We start from the raw sequence: 17843 nt of genomic DNA, 5'->3' as shown, positions 1-17843 counted from the left end.
TATTCTATTCTATTCTATTCTATTCTATTCTATTCTATTCTATTCTATTCTATTCTATTCTATTCTTTTCTATTCTATTCTATTCTATTCCTTATTCTATTCTATTCTATTCTATTCTATTCTATTCTATTCTATTCTATTCTATTCCTTATTCTATTCTATTCTATTCTATTCTATTTCTTATTCTATTCTATTCTATTCTATTCTATTCTATTCTATTCTATTCTATTCTATTCCTATTCTATTCTATTCTATTCCTTATTCTATTCTATTCTATTCTATTCTATTCTATTCTATTCTATTCTATTCTATTCTTCTATTCTATTCCCTATTCTATTCTATTCTATTCTGTTCTATTCTATTCTATCCTATTCTATTCTATTCCCTATTCTATTCTATTCTATTCTATTCTATTCTATTCTATTCTATTCTATTCTATTCTATTCTATTCCTTATTCTATTCTATTCTATTCTATTCTATTCTATTCTATTCTATTCTATTCTATTCCTTATTCTATTCTATTCTATTCCATTCCATTCCATTCCATTCCATTCCATTCCATTCCATTCCATTCCATTCCATTCCATTCCATTCTATTCTATTCTATTCTATTCTATTCTATTCTATTCCTTATTCTATTCTATTCTATTCTATTCTATTCTATTCTATTCTATTCTATTCTTTTCTATTCTATTCTATTCTATTTCTTATTCTATTCTATTCTATTCTATTCTATTCTATTCTATTCTATTCTATTCTATTCCTTATTCTATTCTATTCTATTCTATTCTATTCTATTCTATTCTATTCTATTCTATTCTATTCTATTCTATTCTATTCTTCTATTCTATTCCCTATTCTATTCTATTCTATTCTGTTCTATTCTATTCTATCCTATTCTATTCTATTCCCTATTCTATTCTATTCTATTCTATTCTATTCTATTCCTTATTCTATTCTATTCTATTCTATTCTATTCTATTCTATTCTATTCTATTCTATTCCTTATTCTATTCTATTCCATTCCATTCCATTCCATTCCATTCCATTCCATTCCATTCCATTCCATTCCATTCCATTCCATTCTATTCTATTCTATTCTATTCTATTCTATTCTATTCTATTCTATTCTATTCTATTCTATTCTATTCCTTATTCTATTCTATTCTATTCTATTCTATTCTATTCTATTCTATTCTATTCTATTCCCTATTCTATTCTATTCTATTCTATTCTATTCTATTCTATTCTATTCTATTCTATTCTATTCCTTATTCTATTCCCTATTCTATTCTATTCTATTCTATTCTATTCTATTCCTTATTCTATTCTATTCTATTCTATTCTATTCTGAGATTCAAGGTACTAGTAATGGTATTCAAAGCCCTACATGGCAGGGGTCCGGAGTACCAGAGGGAACACCTGCTGCCGGCAACGACTTCCCTCCGCCCTGTGCGTTCCCACAGAGAGGGCCTCCTCAGGGTGCCTCCGGTCAGAGAATGTCGATTGGTGACCCCCAGGGGGAGATCCTTCTCTGTGGGCGCCCTGGAGCTATGGAATCAGCTCCCGGTTGAGCTCCGGACGGCGCCCGACCTTCGCTCCTTTCGCCGCGAGCTAAAAACATACTTTTTTGAACAAGCTGGCCTGGCCTGATGAGGGGATCGGGGGGTGGGTTTGCTATTGCTATTTATTAGGTTTTAAATATGTATTTTAGTATGTGGGCATTTATTTAATTTAGTTTTAACTTTTGTAATTTGTATTTTTATTCTTGCCCTGTTCACCGCCCTGAGTCCTGCGGGAGAAGGGCGGTATAGAAATATTATTAAATAAATAAATAAATAAATAAATAAATATTCTATTCTATTCTATTATTCTATTCTATTCTATTCTATTCTATTCTATTCTATTCTATTCTATTCTATTCCTTATTCTATTCTATTCTATTCTATTCTATTCTATTCTATTCTATATTCTATTCTATTCTATTCCTTATTCTATTCTATTCTATTCTATTCTATTCTATTCTATTCTATTCTATTCTATTCTATTCTATTCCTATCAGACATGACAATCAACCAGTGGAACAGCTTGTCTTCAGAAGTTGTGGGTGCTCCATCACTGGAGGCTTTTAAGAAGAGACTGGACAGTCACTTGTCTGAAATGGTATAGGTTCTCCTGCTTGAGCAGGGGGCTGGACTAGAAGACCCCCAAGGTCCCTTCCAGCTTCTACTCTATTTCTATTTCTATTCATGCAGCTGAGGTGTCGATTAATAAGCCTTGGTGGAGCAGTGGGCTAATGCCTCCTTAAGTAACACCAGCTGCCTGCAATTAGTGCAGGTTCGAGTCCCACCAGGCTCAAGGTTGACTCAGCCTTCCATCCTTCCGAGGTAGGTAAAATGAGGACCCAGATTGTTGGGGGCAATTAAGCTGACTTTGTAATAATGCCGCTTGGGGTGTGTGTGTGTGTGAAAGCCCTAATAAGCAGGCATATACATAGAATGAAGGCTACTGCTAAGCTTGTAAGCCGCCCTGAGTCTTCGGAGAAGGGCGAGATATAAATGGAATGAAAATAAAAATAAAATAAAATAATAAAAGTTCAGAGAACCTGCCTGCATGAATTTTCCTACCATCGACATAGCAGCCATCACCCCATTTTGGAATGCCCTCTTCCAATTAACATGGCAGGGGGGGGACTTCTTTAGAGAGGAGTTTTCATTAGCATTTTGGGCAAAAAAAAAGGAATAAGAGGCTGATTTTTTTTTCATCCGTTCATTTCCAAAGGAGAAATATGGGGGGGAGGGAAAGTGGGAAGAGAAGAGAAAACATTTTTTACCTTTATTTTCCTTTCCTTTCAAGGGGTGAGTTCCTGTCTTCACAATATCCCCTCTGGCCACCACCTTCATGGAAAAAAAGCAAAAGGATTTATTTTTCTACTTATCTGACAGACGAGCACAATTCATACATGGCATGGGTCCGGAGTACCTCAGGGACCACCTGCTGCCGGCGTCAACTTCCCTCCACCCTGTGCGTTCCCACAGAGAGGGCCTCCTCAGGGTGCCACCGGTCAGAGAATGCCGGCTGGTGGCCCCCAGGAGGAGGGCCTTCTCTGTGGGCGCTCCGGCTTTATGGAATCAGCTGCCGGTTGAGCTCCGGACGGCACCGGACCTTCGCTCCTTCCAGCGCGGTCTGAAGACCCATTTATTTGAACAAGCTGGCCTGGCCTGATGGGGGACGTTAGGGTTTTTAATGGGTTTTTATACTGTTATCGTTTTTATTGGGCAATTGTTTAATTTTCTTTTAATTTTTGTATTTTCTATTTATATATGCCCTGTTCACCGCCCTGAGTCCTTCGGGAGAAGGGCGGTATACAAATGTAATAAAATAAATAAATAAATAAATAAATAAATAAATAAATAAATAAATAGTCCACTGAAGATGCCCCCCCCGCCCCCAAACAAAGACAAAGCGTTTGCAGCCAAATTGCCAAGCTCTGAGATCGAACCCATAGCCCCAAAAAAGGACATTGTCAAGATCTCTGCAGTTGGATAAGATCAGAGAAAGAAGAACTATTTACCGGTAGATAAACTTGGCTAGTTTAAGAGGTCTGGACGTTTTGGACTGGGTGGGAATGAGCAGGCTAAGATACAAAAGTAGGTGGAAAAACTATATTTTTTTAGTTTTTTTTAAAAAAAAAACTTTAAAAAATGGATTTCTAGCTAAGCACAAAAAAAGCAACCGGCAATTTTTCGAAAAGAAGGTTCCTTGGGACAGGCAGGACCAATCAGCCTTTAGTAAAGTATCATGAAATTCAGGAGAATTGACTATAATCTTATGCACGGGTATCAATTAGTCTACATTTTCCGCTTGCATAGATTCCTGATGTTCTGTGGTGCTGTTGTTATATTACATTATGTAATATTCTCTTCTGTTCTTAATTGGCTCAGTCACTATAATTTCTGGACAGTATACATAGTGCTGGGGAAATATAACTGCATATCACCTGGACACTTAAAACATCAGAATTTAAAACAGAGGTCTTCAAACCTGGCCCTTTTATGACTTGTGGACTTCAACTCCCAGAATTCCTCAGCCAGGCGTGGCTGAGGAATTCTGGGAGTTGAAGTCCACAAGTCATAAAAGGGCCAAGTTTGAAGACCCCTGATTTAAAAGAAGAGGCTTTTCTTAAGCTGGCTCCTGCCAAGACTTGGATACAGCCACACATCTTCATAAGCAGGTTGAATTAAAGGGGTCTGTGTTGGTGTCAGAAGCCCCGTTTGCCACCACGGCCTTAGACTCATATACTGCTTCATAGTGCTTTCCAGCCCTCTCTAAAGGGTTTACAGAGTCAGCCTATTGTCAGTGCCCCCAACAACCTGGGTCCTCATTTTACCGACCTCGGAAGGATGGAAAGCTGAGTTCAACCTTGAGGCGGTCAGGATTGAACTCGAAGGCTGTGGGCAGAGTAAGCTTGCGATGCTGCATTCTAACCACCATGACACCACAGTTACTAGAATATTGTTGTGATTCAGCGTCAGCCTGTGATACCGGCAGCTGAGTCTGATGATTCTGAAGAGGAGGAGGAGGAGGGGTTTGGAGAGCCTTTGGTGTCAAGAGGGAGGCTCTGATGCACTGCAGGACTCTCAGCCTGGCCCCTCCCATCATGTTCCTCATCAGACTCAGCTGTGTGAGCACGAGGTATTGGACGAAGATGATTTACAGCTGGATCTATTCAGGGACGCTAGGAGCAGGAGACAATCCAGCAGAGCAGAAAAGAGAACGGAAATGAGGCAACTCGGTGAGAGGAGGAGAAGGCAATGAGAAGACATGCCTTGGGACTGCTGATAAAAGGGGAAGGTGTGGGAGGTGCTGGTTGTTGAAGGCAACCGTTTGAAGATCTTCTGCTAGAGTCCTGGTCTGTTATTCCTGTTTAACTCTTGTTTGAACTTTTGGTTTAACTCTTGTTTGAACTTTTGATTTCTTTGTAAATAAATTTTGTTGGGTTTTTCCAGCCTGTTGACTATAAAAAGGGGTTGTCCCTGACATTCGAACAGGGCCGGTCGTAGGCTGGAACAGAACAAATATGTTCCCCCCACGCTCCTCTTATACGCCACTACCACCACGCTGAATGTTACTCCTCAGATACGCCCTCCCCCTTCCTGCTTCAGCCCTTGTGAGTGAACTGAAGAGTACTTTGTTCACACTTACCAAGTAGTAAAAGACAACTTCTTTGTCCTTGATGAGTTCTGGCTTGAGAATGTAATGGACTGGGATGACAGCATGTTCCCCGCAAGTTAGTGAGCCAAGATGCCTTTCAATTTTGAGGTAGCTTTGACTTTGAGAATAGAAACGCGATAGTGAGGCAAAGGCAGTTTGGTGTTGAGGGGAGACCCAGTTCGAATCATAACAGTAATCTAATTTTTTATAGGTTGCCTGGAAAAAAAAGAGGATACCAATCATAATCATAACTGTAAATCACCACCACCGCCACCACATACGTTGGACAGTTAAAGAAAAAAAAGGGCATTGGAAGAATATCTGAAGGACAGTGAAGAAGATGCACTGAGTCTGAGGACTCAGATGAGGAAGAGGGAACTGAAGTGACATTAGAGTCAGAGGATGGCTCTGAAGAGCTCCAAGACTTACTTTTTTATTTTTTTTATTTTTTATTTTAATTCCATTTATATCCCGCCCTTCTCCGAAGACTCAGGGCAGCTTAAAAGCTTAGCAGTAGCCTTCATTCTATGTATATGCCTGCTTATTAGGGCTTTCACACACACACCCCCAAGCGGCATTATTACAAAGTCAGCTTAATTGCCCCCAACAGTCTGATGAGGAGCCTGGCCCCTCTACCTGCGCTCCGGCTGAGACACAGCTATGCTGGGAGCCTGAGTTGGACAGTGACAAAGCACAGCTGGGAAATATCCAGGAGGTGCGACAGCGCCGGCAAGCAAAGAGAGCAGGAGAGAGGAATGCAATGGGGTGGCTCCAAAGGCAAAGGAGCAGGTGTAAGAAAAGCCACGCCTTGGCTGCATAATAAAAGGGAAGGTGTGGGAGGTGCTGGTTGCTGAAGGCCGAAGGCCGAAGGCAACCATTCATGTTGAGGATCGAGTTTCTGTGGACTGTGTTTGTTTGCCTTGGACACTGACTCAGGTCTGTGAAGAATTAAAGGGGTTTGGGTTTTTCCTGCGGTTCCTGCCTGCTTGATTGGAAGAGGGGTTTCTCCTTGTGAGCATAACAAGGACTCGCGTGGGCTGGGACAAAACAAACACTGACACTGACCTTCCCTAAAGGCCGCTGAAGACGTTACCTAGCCTGGTAACGAAACATTCAGAAGCCAACCCACAAACTCGGAGAACGGACCTTCACCCTCATGGTTATGTACAGTTCAAACATATTTCTCCTCTTTCCAAGGGTCCTTTCTCCTTGCACTTGTGGGAGAACTATCTTTTCACTTATGTCCAATACTAGGGGGCAGTGCTCATGCCCGTTTCTTAGCAGAGGGAGCCAGCATTATCCAAAAACATTTACAAGGCCATGTAGGCCAGCGTGACTATATGCCGAGGCCCATGGAACACTGCTATCTTCCCACCCAAGTGGTGCCTATTTATCTACTCGCACTTGCATGCTTTCGAACTGCTAGGTTGGCAGGAGCTGGGGCAAGTGACACGAGCTCACCCCGTCAGGCAGCACTCGGGTCTTGAACCCTGGTTGTCAGCTGGAAAGCTGACAAGCTCAGAGTCTTTAACCGCTGAGCCATTGAGCCCCCTCTTATGCCTACATAAAAAGTACCTTTCCACCCCAGATCCTATTTGGCAAAGGACATACCAGGCTAAGAACCTTGCCATGATTTATGGCCAACACCCACATCACTAAGAATACTCACAGTGAGCTGAACGGCATCATTTGTGAAGTCGGAAGTGTCTATGGAAAAGTGGGCTCGTCCCTGATCATCAGTGTTGTGGTAGGTACTGTTCTTCACTCCTGATACTTGAAGCTCAACGACCTGGTTGGCTATTGGCTTTTTTCGGCCATCCACAAGCTTGATCTAAATTTACAAAGCAAACACCGGCTTAGGAACGGATTCAATTGCTATGCTATGCCAGGGTAGTTGTGCGAACAGGAGTCGGGTCAGAGGGGGAAGAGGAACCACTCATCTACGTTTCTCCAAGGCTTCAGGAGAAACATCTCTGAGGCTTAGAGTGGGCTGCATCTAAAGGGTGGGAAGACCCTGTGGGACTGTCTTACTCACCCTCTGATGCAAGACATGGTTTGAATAAAATGCTCAACCAGGGAGGCCATCAACCAGTTTGCCTTACCTCCCCAGACAAAGGAAGTCCAGGTTTGTAGTAAGCGTCCACATTTTCAAAGGAAACGACACTAATTGTCGAAGTTATCTGTGTGGTGCCTGAGCCTGTCAGCACAATCTCTGCCAAAAGGAAACAGACACATACAAAGCTTAGGAGGAACACAACAGCAGCCTTCGATGCCTTTTTTTCATCCCTGGAGCCAAACTCCCCAACCAGCTGATTTGGCAATTTTCATTACTTGGGCTCGGAGAAAAATTCAAAGTTTTCTTTGTTAACCATTCAGACAATTGTATCGTTTAGTCCAGCTGTCTGACATACAAGTAGACCTCGTCTTCTAAACGTTTCTTTAGTAAACGTTCCAAGTTACAAGCGTCCAGAAAAAAGTGACTTGTGACCATTTTTCACACTTAACGGACGTTACAGCGTCCCCCATGGTCATGTGATCAAAATTTGGATTCTTGGCATATTTATGAAGGTTGCCGTGTCCCCCCCAGGGTCACGTGATCCCCTTTGGCGACCTTCAGAGAAGCAAAGTCAAGGGGGGAAGCCAGATTCACTTCAACAACCGTGTGACTCACTTAACCACTGCAGCGATTCATTTAGCAACGGTGGCAAGAAAGGTCCTAAAAGTGGAGTAAAAGTCACTTAGCAACTGTCTCGCCTAGCAAGAGAAATTTTGGACTCAATTGTGGTGGTAAGTGGAGGACTACCTGTGTTCTGGGCCCCAAAAAGCTCTTTGGCCAAGTTTTTTCCAATCCCGGGGTGATCCTCAGCAACCTTTTAGATCAGCGTTTTTCAAACTGGGTGACTTTCAGATGTGTGGATTTTTGGTGAACGGCCGGGGGGCTTCCGGGAGTCAAAATCTACCCATTTTAAACTCACTAACTTTGAAAAAAAAACCGTTTTAGATGAAAAGCTGAAGATGGAAGTTGCAAGCCCTTGCAATAAAAAGCAGGCTACCTCCAGCCAAGAGGCCCATCACATCCCCCCCCAAACTATTTACCTGTCCCGTCTTCTGTGATTGTGCCCTCCGTTTGAATCTCCATCTGAAATCCATTCCTCTTCAGCTGGAATATTTTCAGATCCACCTCTTGTGAGAAGCAGCCGTGAATATCAGCCTGCATGAGATGAGATGAGATGAGATGAGATGAGATGAGATGAGATGAGATGAAAATGATGAGATAAGATAAGATAAGATAAGATAAGATGAGAAGATAAGATAAGATAAGATAAGATAAGATAAGATAAGATAAGATAAGATAAGATAAGATAAGATAAGATAAGATAGAGCCTCGGTGGAGCAGTGGGCTAATGCCTCCTTAAGTAACACCAGCTGCCTGCAATTAGTGCAGGTTCGAGTCCCACCAGGCTCAAGGTTGACTCAGCCTTCCATCCTTCCCAGGTAGGTAAAATGAGGACCCAAATTGTTGGAGGCAATTAAGCTGATTTTGTAATAATGCCGCTTGGGGGGTGTATGAAAGCCCTAATAAGCAGGCATATACATAGAATGAAGGCTACTGCTAAGCTTGTAAGCCACCCTGAGTCTTCGGAGAAGGGCGGGATATAAATGGAATTTTTTTAAAAAAAGATAAGATAAGATAAGCTTTATTGTCATTTTTTTACTGTGGGCACAACGGCGCATGTCAAAAATGAGATTTAGTTGCCCGCTCTCAAAGTGAAACACATACATGACACACACCTAAAGATACTATGTACAACCTATGTGTAGACCCACCCGCCCCTACCTATACATAACAAATAATAAATAATAAAGTCTTTATTGATTAGCCCTTGGGCCATATCAAAGTGCAAAGTTCCAGCAACAAATTGTTACTAAAATTTGATAAAAGCAATTTAAAATGAAATTTGATAAAATACAATTTAAAATGAAATTTGAATAAAATACGATTTAAAATGAAACGGTAATAAAATACAATCTAAAATGAAATTGTAATAGTGTACAATAATTTAAGATATAGATAAAATATGATAAAATTATATTTCGGAGTCGCCTTTGCAATCTACCCCAATCAGTCCCACATATGCAGATCTCAACCGAACCCTATTTTGTTTAAGTACTGTGCTACGTTAAATGTTATTTTCAAGTTCTGGCCGGACATAAGGTAAGCTGTTTTGATACGGGGATCCCAATGGGTCATTCATTTGGTATATAGACCAAGATACCTGTCTCTCACCCTCTTATACAGGCAACAGTCAAATAGGATGTGAGCCAGGTCTTCTACCTCTGCCACTCTGCAAATGCAGAGATGCTCATTGTAGGGTACAGCATGAAATCTCCCATATCTGATCATTGTGTCAAGCTGTTCGAATCTCGCTCGCGTAAATATCTCCCTAAGATGTTTTGGGAGTTGTAACTTCAAATATTATTTATTTATTTATTTATTTATTTATTTATTTATTTATTTATTTATTTATTTATTTATTTATTTATTTATTTATTTATTTATTTATTTGATTTATATACCGCCCTTCTCCCAAAGGACTCAGGGCGGTGTACAGGGCAATAAATATATTAAAAATACAAGATACAAAAGTTAAGAAAAATTAAATATTGTGCCCGATACAATAAAATTAATTAAAATCAATATTAAAAACCCCAAACCCATCAGACCAGGCTGGCTTGTTCAAATAAATAAGTTTTTAGATCACGGCGGAAGGAGCGAAGGTCGGGAGCCATCCGGAGCTCAACCGGTAAGCGGTTCAAAAGGTCTGGCGCGCCCACAGAGAATGCCCTCCCCCTGGGGGTCACCAGTCAACATTCTCTGACCGGCGGCACCCTGAGGAGGCCCTCTCTGTGGGAGCGCACTAGACGAAGGGAAGTTGACGCCGGCAGCAGGTGCTCCCGTACGTAATCTGGACCCATGCCATTTAGGGCTTTATAGGTCATCACCAGCACCTTGAATCTCACCCGGAGGGCAACTGGAAACTAATGCAGCTCGCGGAGCAGAGGTGTAACATGGGAGTATCGGGAGACACCCAACACAACTCGCGTGGCTGCATTCTGCACGAGCTGAAGCCTCCGAGTGGTCCTCAAGGGCAGCCCCATGTAGACAGCATTGAAAACTACGACATATGAAGTAATTATTAAATGCTGTCCATCTCGAAATCAGAGAGTAACAAGCTGCAGCGGCAAATTCTTTTTAAATTCTTCCTGTTTTCCTCAATAATTTTTCTAGGCTAAGCCTTCTCAGCCTGTAGCCGGCAGGCACCTCTCATGCTCTGCAAATTGGCCCATATGGTTTACTAAGACTGCGGAACAATGGAGAACTTGGGGGCTCACCTTCACCCTTGACTTAAGTTTTCAGACTCTAGCAAAGAAGCCATTTTGACCATCAAGACTAACTGAGGGGGGTGTCCATGTTTGCACCTAACCACATGACAAACACGCCCGGCGAGAGATTCTTCTGCCATTTATTTCCCTGTCCATGTTGCTTTCCACTTGATTCCAGCCCGTGAGCTGAAAGAGGCTTAAGTAATTTTACATTACAGCACTTTCCCCCTTGATCTAATGTTATCCAAGGTCAGCCTCAAGCTGCGTAGAACATGTTAGGCTTCCTCACCCATTATCCTGGACCAGGAGTGTCCATATGGGGTCAAAAAAAGTCAAAATGGTAGCCAGGACCACATGACTGAGGCCCTGCCCCTTTTTAATGTGTGTCATGATGCAGGTAAAAGGGGGTGGACTTCAATTGTGGCTGCCATCTTGATTTTTTTTTAATCCTTTTCAGGATACCCCTGAGAAACCTTGGCCCTATGATTCACTTATAACCTTCATCTCCCACTTTTCCACCGGGTGCTCAAAGGGGACCCATGGAAACCTCTCTTAATATTATCTTTAGGTAAAAGTAAAGGTAAAGGTTCCCCCGCACATGCGTGCTAGTCGTTTCCAACTGTAGGGGCCGGTGCTCATCTCCGTTTCAAAGCCGAAGAGCCAGCACTTGTCCAAGGACGTCTCCGTGGTCATGTGGCCGGCATGACTAGACACCAAAGGCGCACGGAACGCTGTTGCCTTCCCACCGTAGTGGTCCCTATTTTTCTACTTGCATTTTTACATGCTTTCGAACTGCTAGGTTGGCAGAAGCTGGGATGAGTAACAGGCGCTCACTCTGTTACGCGGCACTCGGGATTCGACCCGCCAAACTGCCGACCTTCTGATCGACAAGCTCAGCGTCCTAACCCACTGAGCCACTGCGTCCCTCTAATATTATGTTTACAAGCATCCAATAAGATAGGCTGGGCTGAGAGAGTGGCCAGCAACGTTGCAATGAAACTATGGCTGGTCTGGGTCTCTCCTGGTTTCTAATCTAATATTTATCACTGTCCCACAGTTCTTCTATTCCCACTGGCAGCCCTTTGAGGCCAGGCCAGGAAACACATTCTGTAAGAACTACTGCAGCTTTATTTTTAAAGAGTATAATAACAGAACTGTCACGGTTCCGATTAATGAGACAGTTCAAACAACATTCAGGCATTGTTTTATCTAAAAAGTCTATAATAATGAGAACGAAGCATCGGCACTCATGGATGGATGCCAGAATCTGAATTCTCCTCCCCTTGACCCCCACATCATACAGAATTTCCCCTCCCATTTTTACACGTCATGAATCACATTTACCAATTAATTCAACATACCAAGTTTCACTACCCTTCTGAGGCGGCTCCCTTATCTGGTCAAAACATCCGGATTGCATTCCTCCCGCGTTTTAGTGATTCAAAACCCAACAGCTAAAGCAAAAGGCTGCCTCTTATATTGTCAGCGCAAGAACATGTCAATGTTTGCAGCACTGACAAGAACTTTGAAAGCCTGTGTTTTCCCTTCCCTTCTTCTTATACCAAAGAGAATCAAATTGGGACAAACCTGAGTTTCCTCCTCACAGTTTCTTCCCTTCCAAGCCTAAGCGCTGGTTTTAATCCTCTTTCACAACCTAATGTCACAATTATGAAATGGGTGGCAACCTCCGAGTGAGGTTCAAGGTGTTAGTAATGACCTACAAAGCCCTTCATGGCATGGGTCCGGAATACCTTGGGGAGCACCTGCAGCCGGCGTCAACTTCCCTCCGCCCAGTACGCTCCCACAGAGAGGGCCTCCTCAGGGTGCCACCGGTCAAAGAATGCCGACTGGTGGCCCCCAGGGGGAGGGCATTCTCTGTGGGTGCACCGGATTTATGGAACCATCTTCCGGTCGAGCTCCGGATGGCGCCCGATCTCCGCTCCTTCCGGCGCGATCTTAAAACCCATCTCTTTAAACAAGCTGGCCTGGCCTGATGGGACGGGGTGGGATTTTTATAAATGGACTTCAATTTTTAATCTGTATTAATTTATTATGGGCATTGTTTAATCACGTTTTAATAATTTTTAATTTTTGTATCTAGTTTTTATGTATTGCCCTGTTCACTGCCCTGAGTCCTCCGGGAGAAGGGCGGTATATAAATTAAATTAATAAATAAATAAATAAATAAAATATAAATTGTGTATCACTCAGTATATTTTAAATAAACGAATAAGCAAATACGCCGGTGTTGATAGAATGGCTTTTGAATTTCTTCTTCAGTGTTATCTTTTTAATTCCTCAATACCAGTGTTTCTCAACCCCAGCAACCTGAAGGTCTGGGGTCCTTGGTGCTCTCTGAGCCTCGTTGTTTTTTTACAGACTTTTCATTACCCAACTAGGTAACCTCATCAGTGCTAGGAGGGAATAGGGTTAAGCTAGCAGTTCAACCCTGAGCTACAATTGTTCTCTCCTATTGGTACTCAAAGATGTGTGGACTTCAGTTCCCAGAATTCCCCAGCCAGCATGGTTTGAAACCTGAGGACACTGCTGGCTGGGGAGTTCTGGGGGTTGAAGTCCACACATTTTCAGGTTGCTGAGGTGGAGAAACACTGCTCTAGGCCCGTTGTGGCGAACCTATGGCACGCGTGCCACAGGTGGCACGCAGAGCCCTCTCTGTGGGCACGTGCGCCATTTCCCCACTCCTAGGCCTTCAGCTGGGTTTTATAAAACCTTTTCTCTTTAGGCCTCCACCAAGTGCAAAAAAATAAACAAAAAAACCAAGGTTCAATCAATTTCAACTTCTCTCGGGGAAAAAAAAAGATCTCGCCAAGTTGGAATTGATTGATTGAACTTTTTAGTCCTGCCCTGTGTGCCGTTACCAACACAGCCACGCCCACCCAATGGGCCATGCCCATCCAATTGCCCAACTCACCCAATGGGCCACGCCCACCCGGCACCTGACGATACATAAGTAGGTTTTGGGTTGCAGTTTGGGCACTCGGTCTGTAAAAGGTTCACCTTCACTGAGGTAACCTCATCGGTGCTAGGAGGGAATGGGGTTAAACTAGCAGTTCAACCCTGAGCTACAATTGTTCTCTCCTATTGGTACTCGAAGATGTGTGGACTTCAGTTCCCAGAATTCCCCAGCCAGCAAGGTTTGAAACCTGAGGACATTGCTGGCTGGGGAATTCTGGGGATTGAAGTCCACACAACTTCAGGTTGCTGAGGTGGAGAAACACTGCTCTAGGCACTCCCTTTAGACAAATCTTGACCCTGATTGTGTGGACTCCAGCGGTTATCTTCACCAGCCCTGGTCATGGGGTCACGGCTTCAACTTTGGGGACTCACCTTTCCATGAAATTCCTCACAGATGGCTTTTGACTCTTCACCGTAACACGTGCTTTCAAAAAAGGAAAATTTCCGGCAAACCCTGATGTTCACGAGCCCAGGAACTGGCTTTCCAAAGGTGTACCTGCAACCAGAAGCAGCCAGAACATTAGAAAAAAGGAGATGATTGTTCAGCAGCACCCTGGCAAAGGATGGCAGGAAAGGAAATCTAATTACTACTGGTATCCTACACAGTGTCACGGTGGTATGGAGACCACAGCTGGCTGCCATTAATTCCACTGGCTGGGGTTCTGCTAAGAGACTTATCCTATGTAGGTGGAGAGAAAGGCAGACTCCAGAGCTCAAAAAACGCACTGCGTTCTTTGGCCTGTTTTTGAAATAATGTCAAAATGAGTAATTTGCTGCTTCTTGTTCTGTAGCAGCCTGCTACCGGCCCTGCAGAAAAGGCAACCCCTTTACAAACGGCAAGAGGCTGGAATTACATCTGCCAAATTTATTACTACAAAAAACAAACAAGACACGAACCAAGATACAGGAGCTTTGAAACACTATCTGAGCGGTTGCTTTCAGCAAACCAGCCCTCCCCACACATTCCCTTTATAAAGAGTTCAGGGCGTGGCCTCTCTCTGCCTCCTTCCGAGAAGCCCCACAGCCTTCCTCTGTTTACTCCTAATTGACTGCCTCCTGCGTCGGGCGTCCTTGAACAGGGCCAGCTGTGGGTCATCTTCATCCACACTGTCAGGCTCACACAGCTGGGTCTCCATGGTGACCAAGTGGGAGGGGCCTGCCTGAGGGCTATCATCAGCAAGATCTTCAACCCCCTCAGCAAGGTCTTCAACACCCCCCTCCTCCTCTGAGTCGTCCAACCCAACTGCCGAACCCACAGGCTGACCCTGAATCACAACACTTCTTTGGCCAAGATTGAATAACAGGCCGAAGCACTGAGCTACGGATAGTCCTCGACCTATGACTCCAGCTGAGCCCAAAACCTCGGTTGTTAAGTGACACAGTTGCCGAGTGAATTTTAGCCCATTTTACGACCTCTCTTGCAACAGTTCTCAAGTGAATCGTTGCAATTGTTCAGTTAGTGACCTGGTTCTTAAGTGAACCTGCCTTCCCCATTGACTTTGCTGGCCAGAAGGTCGCAAAAGGGGATCACATGATCCCAGAACACGGCAACCGTCACAAATATGAGTCAGTTGCCAAGCTTCTGAATTCTGATCACGTGACCACGGAGGGACGCTGCAACAGTTGTTAAGTGTGCAACATGGTAAGAAGGCCGTTTTTTTCCAGTGCTGTTGTAACTTTGAACGATCACTAAATGAACTGAAGTAAGTTGAGGACTAGCTGTAGCTACGTAGTAACCCACCTCATAAGGTTGTTGTTCTGGGGAAAATAGGAGACAAGATATGTTTCACTGCCTGGAATTGACCAACGTAATAAACAAAGGCAACATATGGAACATTCTTTTTCCTTTTTTCCCCATCTACATCATTTTTTTAAAGTTATATATAATTTTAATATATAATTGTACGTATGTATGTAAGAATAATAGTGTCAAGAGTGAAAATTTGTTTTCATCTTGTTGTTAGAATAAGGATGATGCTTTCAAATGAGTTAGGGAAACGAAACCTCTCCATTGTCTTCAGAAGTTTGCTAAGAGACAGCTGTCTGGAAACCTTTCAAGGACATTTTAGCAAGTGTGAAGAAGATAGCAGATGGTTCTCATAACAAAGAGAATTTAATTACATGAGCTAGGTGGACCTCTGGGGGGGGGTTGGCTGGGAGTGCCATTATTATATGCTACAGTTTGATGCCTTGGGATTTTAGAGTCAGTTTTCTTTCGCCTATACCACAGGTGTCAAACTGCCGGCCCGCAGGCTGGATGTGTCATGCGGAAGCTACGCCTACCCCATTGCCGGCAATGGCAAAATCGTCCCCGATACATTGCACGACGTCATGTGACATCGTGAGTTTGACATGCCTGGCCTATACCTTGCCATGTATTCAGTAAAGTAAGCTTTATAATAACTAAGCTTTTCAGAAATGAAAGTAATCCTGGACACTTTTATTTGGATATTCGAGCTGGAGATTGACAAAGAGAAGATATGATAAAGTACAACACAAAACTTAGCTATGCTAATAAAATGAAAAAAAAATGTGGGAGAATGAAAACATCGGTGGCCTTTGTAGAAACGAAAGCTATACCCATAAAATATTAGGACACATAGTCCTCCATTTATGACCAAATAGAGAGCCTGGAATTTGACGTCTTTTTTATGGTGGTCGTTAAATAAATCGATTGTCTTCAATGGGCTTTTTTATTTTTGCTGGAACCCAGAAATAAATGCTGGTTTCTACCAAATAAGCATCATAATTCATGGTCACACGATCACAGCTGGCACAGAAGGGGATGGGGGTAAGGGGATTGCCAACGCAAAGAATCTTGTCAGGAAAAAAAAATCCTAGCTTGGAATAAAGATGAAAAAAGAAAGCCAGATCACTGCCACTTACTTCCCGCAGACGGTTACGTCCAGTTTATTGTCCAGAATTGTTATCACTGGGGTAGACTTCACTGTAACCTCAAACTTGGGCAACTCTACAAGGAAGAATCAAGTATCAGGATAAAGTCAGATTTTTTTTTAAAAAAAAGGAAGAAACAAACAAAACAAAACCAGAATGCTCTCCACTTCATTGCACCCTCCTTCCCACCACCGGGGAGCAAAGAGACAGCTAAATTTTGGGACTGTAAGCTGCCCAGAGTCATTGACTGAGAAAATGGATGGCTAAAGAAAATAGGGAGAGAGGGAGGGAGGGAGGGAGGGAGGGAGGAAGGAAGGAAGGAAGGAAGGAAGGAAGGAAGGAAGGAAGGAAAGAAGGAAAGAAGGAAAAAACAGCCCACAGGAAGTGCATGAATGTCACTTGAGGAAGCCCATTCTAGGCCTCGGAGGCCCAGGTCTGCATCCACGCAAAGAACCGGATGTTCAGGTATTTGAATCCCACCACTGCCCATTTCATTTGGGCATGGGTAAGAGGGCGCTGGGCACCAGAGGCATCGAATCCCTCTTACCATATTCGTCCACCGTGTAGCGATGTTCAACCGTTCTTCCAGAATCCTTCTGAACCACCACTTTGTAGGTGCCTAAGGCAGGCTCGGAAGACAGGGGAAATTCAAGCTGGACAAGGCCCCCCTTCAGTTCCACATCTTTCCAGTGGAAAAGCCGGTTTCTCTTGGGGTCCTGCATATCCCAAGGAAGCAGAGGAACAAAACGTAAGGAAGAAGCATTGCTAGTTGAAGGCCAAAGATGGCTCTTTTAGGCTCATGCCTCGGCAGGCGTATTTTTCAATGAGACAAACCAAGACAGGAAGATCATTTGACTACGTTGTATCAGGATATCCAGACAAAATGGATTCCTCTCATTCAAGAGGGGACCCCGATCCTTAGCTTAAAAGGTAAAGGTAAAGGTTCCCCCGCACATGCGTGCTAGTCGTTTCCAACTTTAAGGGCCGGTGCTCATCTCCGTTTCAAAGCCGAAGAGCCAGCGCTTGTCCGAGGACGTCTCCGTGGTCATGTGGCCGGCATGACTAGACGCCAAAGGCGCACAGAGCGCTGTTACCTTCCCACCGTAGCGGTCCCTATTTTTCTACTTGCATTTTTACGTGCTTTTGAACTGCTAGGTTGGCAGAAGCTGGGACGAGTAACAGGCGCTCACTCTGTTACACGGCACTCGGGATTCGACCCGCCAAACTGCCGACCTTCTGATTGACAAGCTCAGCGTCCTAACCCACTGAGCCACCGCGTCCCTTGATCCTTAGCTTACATCCCCTTTAATAGTTAACATAACCAAAGGAAAAATGAAAGAGGAGAGTTTTGAGGGACAAGATAAAAATAGCC

At 43.5% G+C, this 17843-nt stretch overlaps 1 protein-coding gene across 3 annotated transcripts in view; it reads right to left on the bottom strand.

Moving 5' to 3' along the window:
* Positions 1-17843, bottom strand: part of LOC310636462 (alpha-2-macroglobulin-like) — a 103717-nt gene that overhangs the window by 48491 nt on the left and 37383 nt on the right. For all 3 annotated transcript variants that reach the window (XM_083356320.1, XM_083356318.1, XM_083356319.1), the window contains exons 7-14: positions 17019-17187; positions 16463-16547; positions 13949-14072; positions 8312-8426; positions 7318-7427; positions 6885-7046; positions 5207-5431; positions 2835-2898 (exon numbers count right to left, since the gene is read on the bottom strand). In XM_083356320.1, the coding sequence (XP_083212446.1) occupies positions 2835-2898; positions 5207-5431; positions 6885-7046; positions 7318-7427; positions 8312-8426; positions 13949-14072; positions 16463-16547; positions 17019-17187 (1054 nt within the window). The remainder of the gene's footprint in view (positions 1-2834; positions 2899-5206; positions 5432-6884; positions 7047-7317; positions 7428-8311; positions 8427-13948; positions 14073-16462; positions 16548-17018; positions 17188-17843) is intronic.

The sequence above is a fragment of the Vipera ursinii genome (assembly GCF_947247035.1).
Source record: "Vipera ursinii genome assembly, chromosome: 2".
Lineage (NCBI taxonomy): Eukaryota > Metazoa > Chordata > Lepidosauria > Squamata > Viperidae > Vipera > Vipera ursinii.
This window is presented reverse-complemented; position numbering and strand designations above follow the sequence as displayed.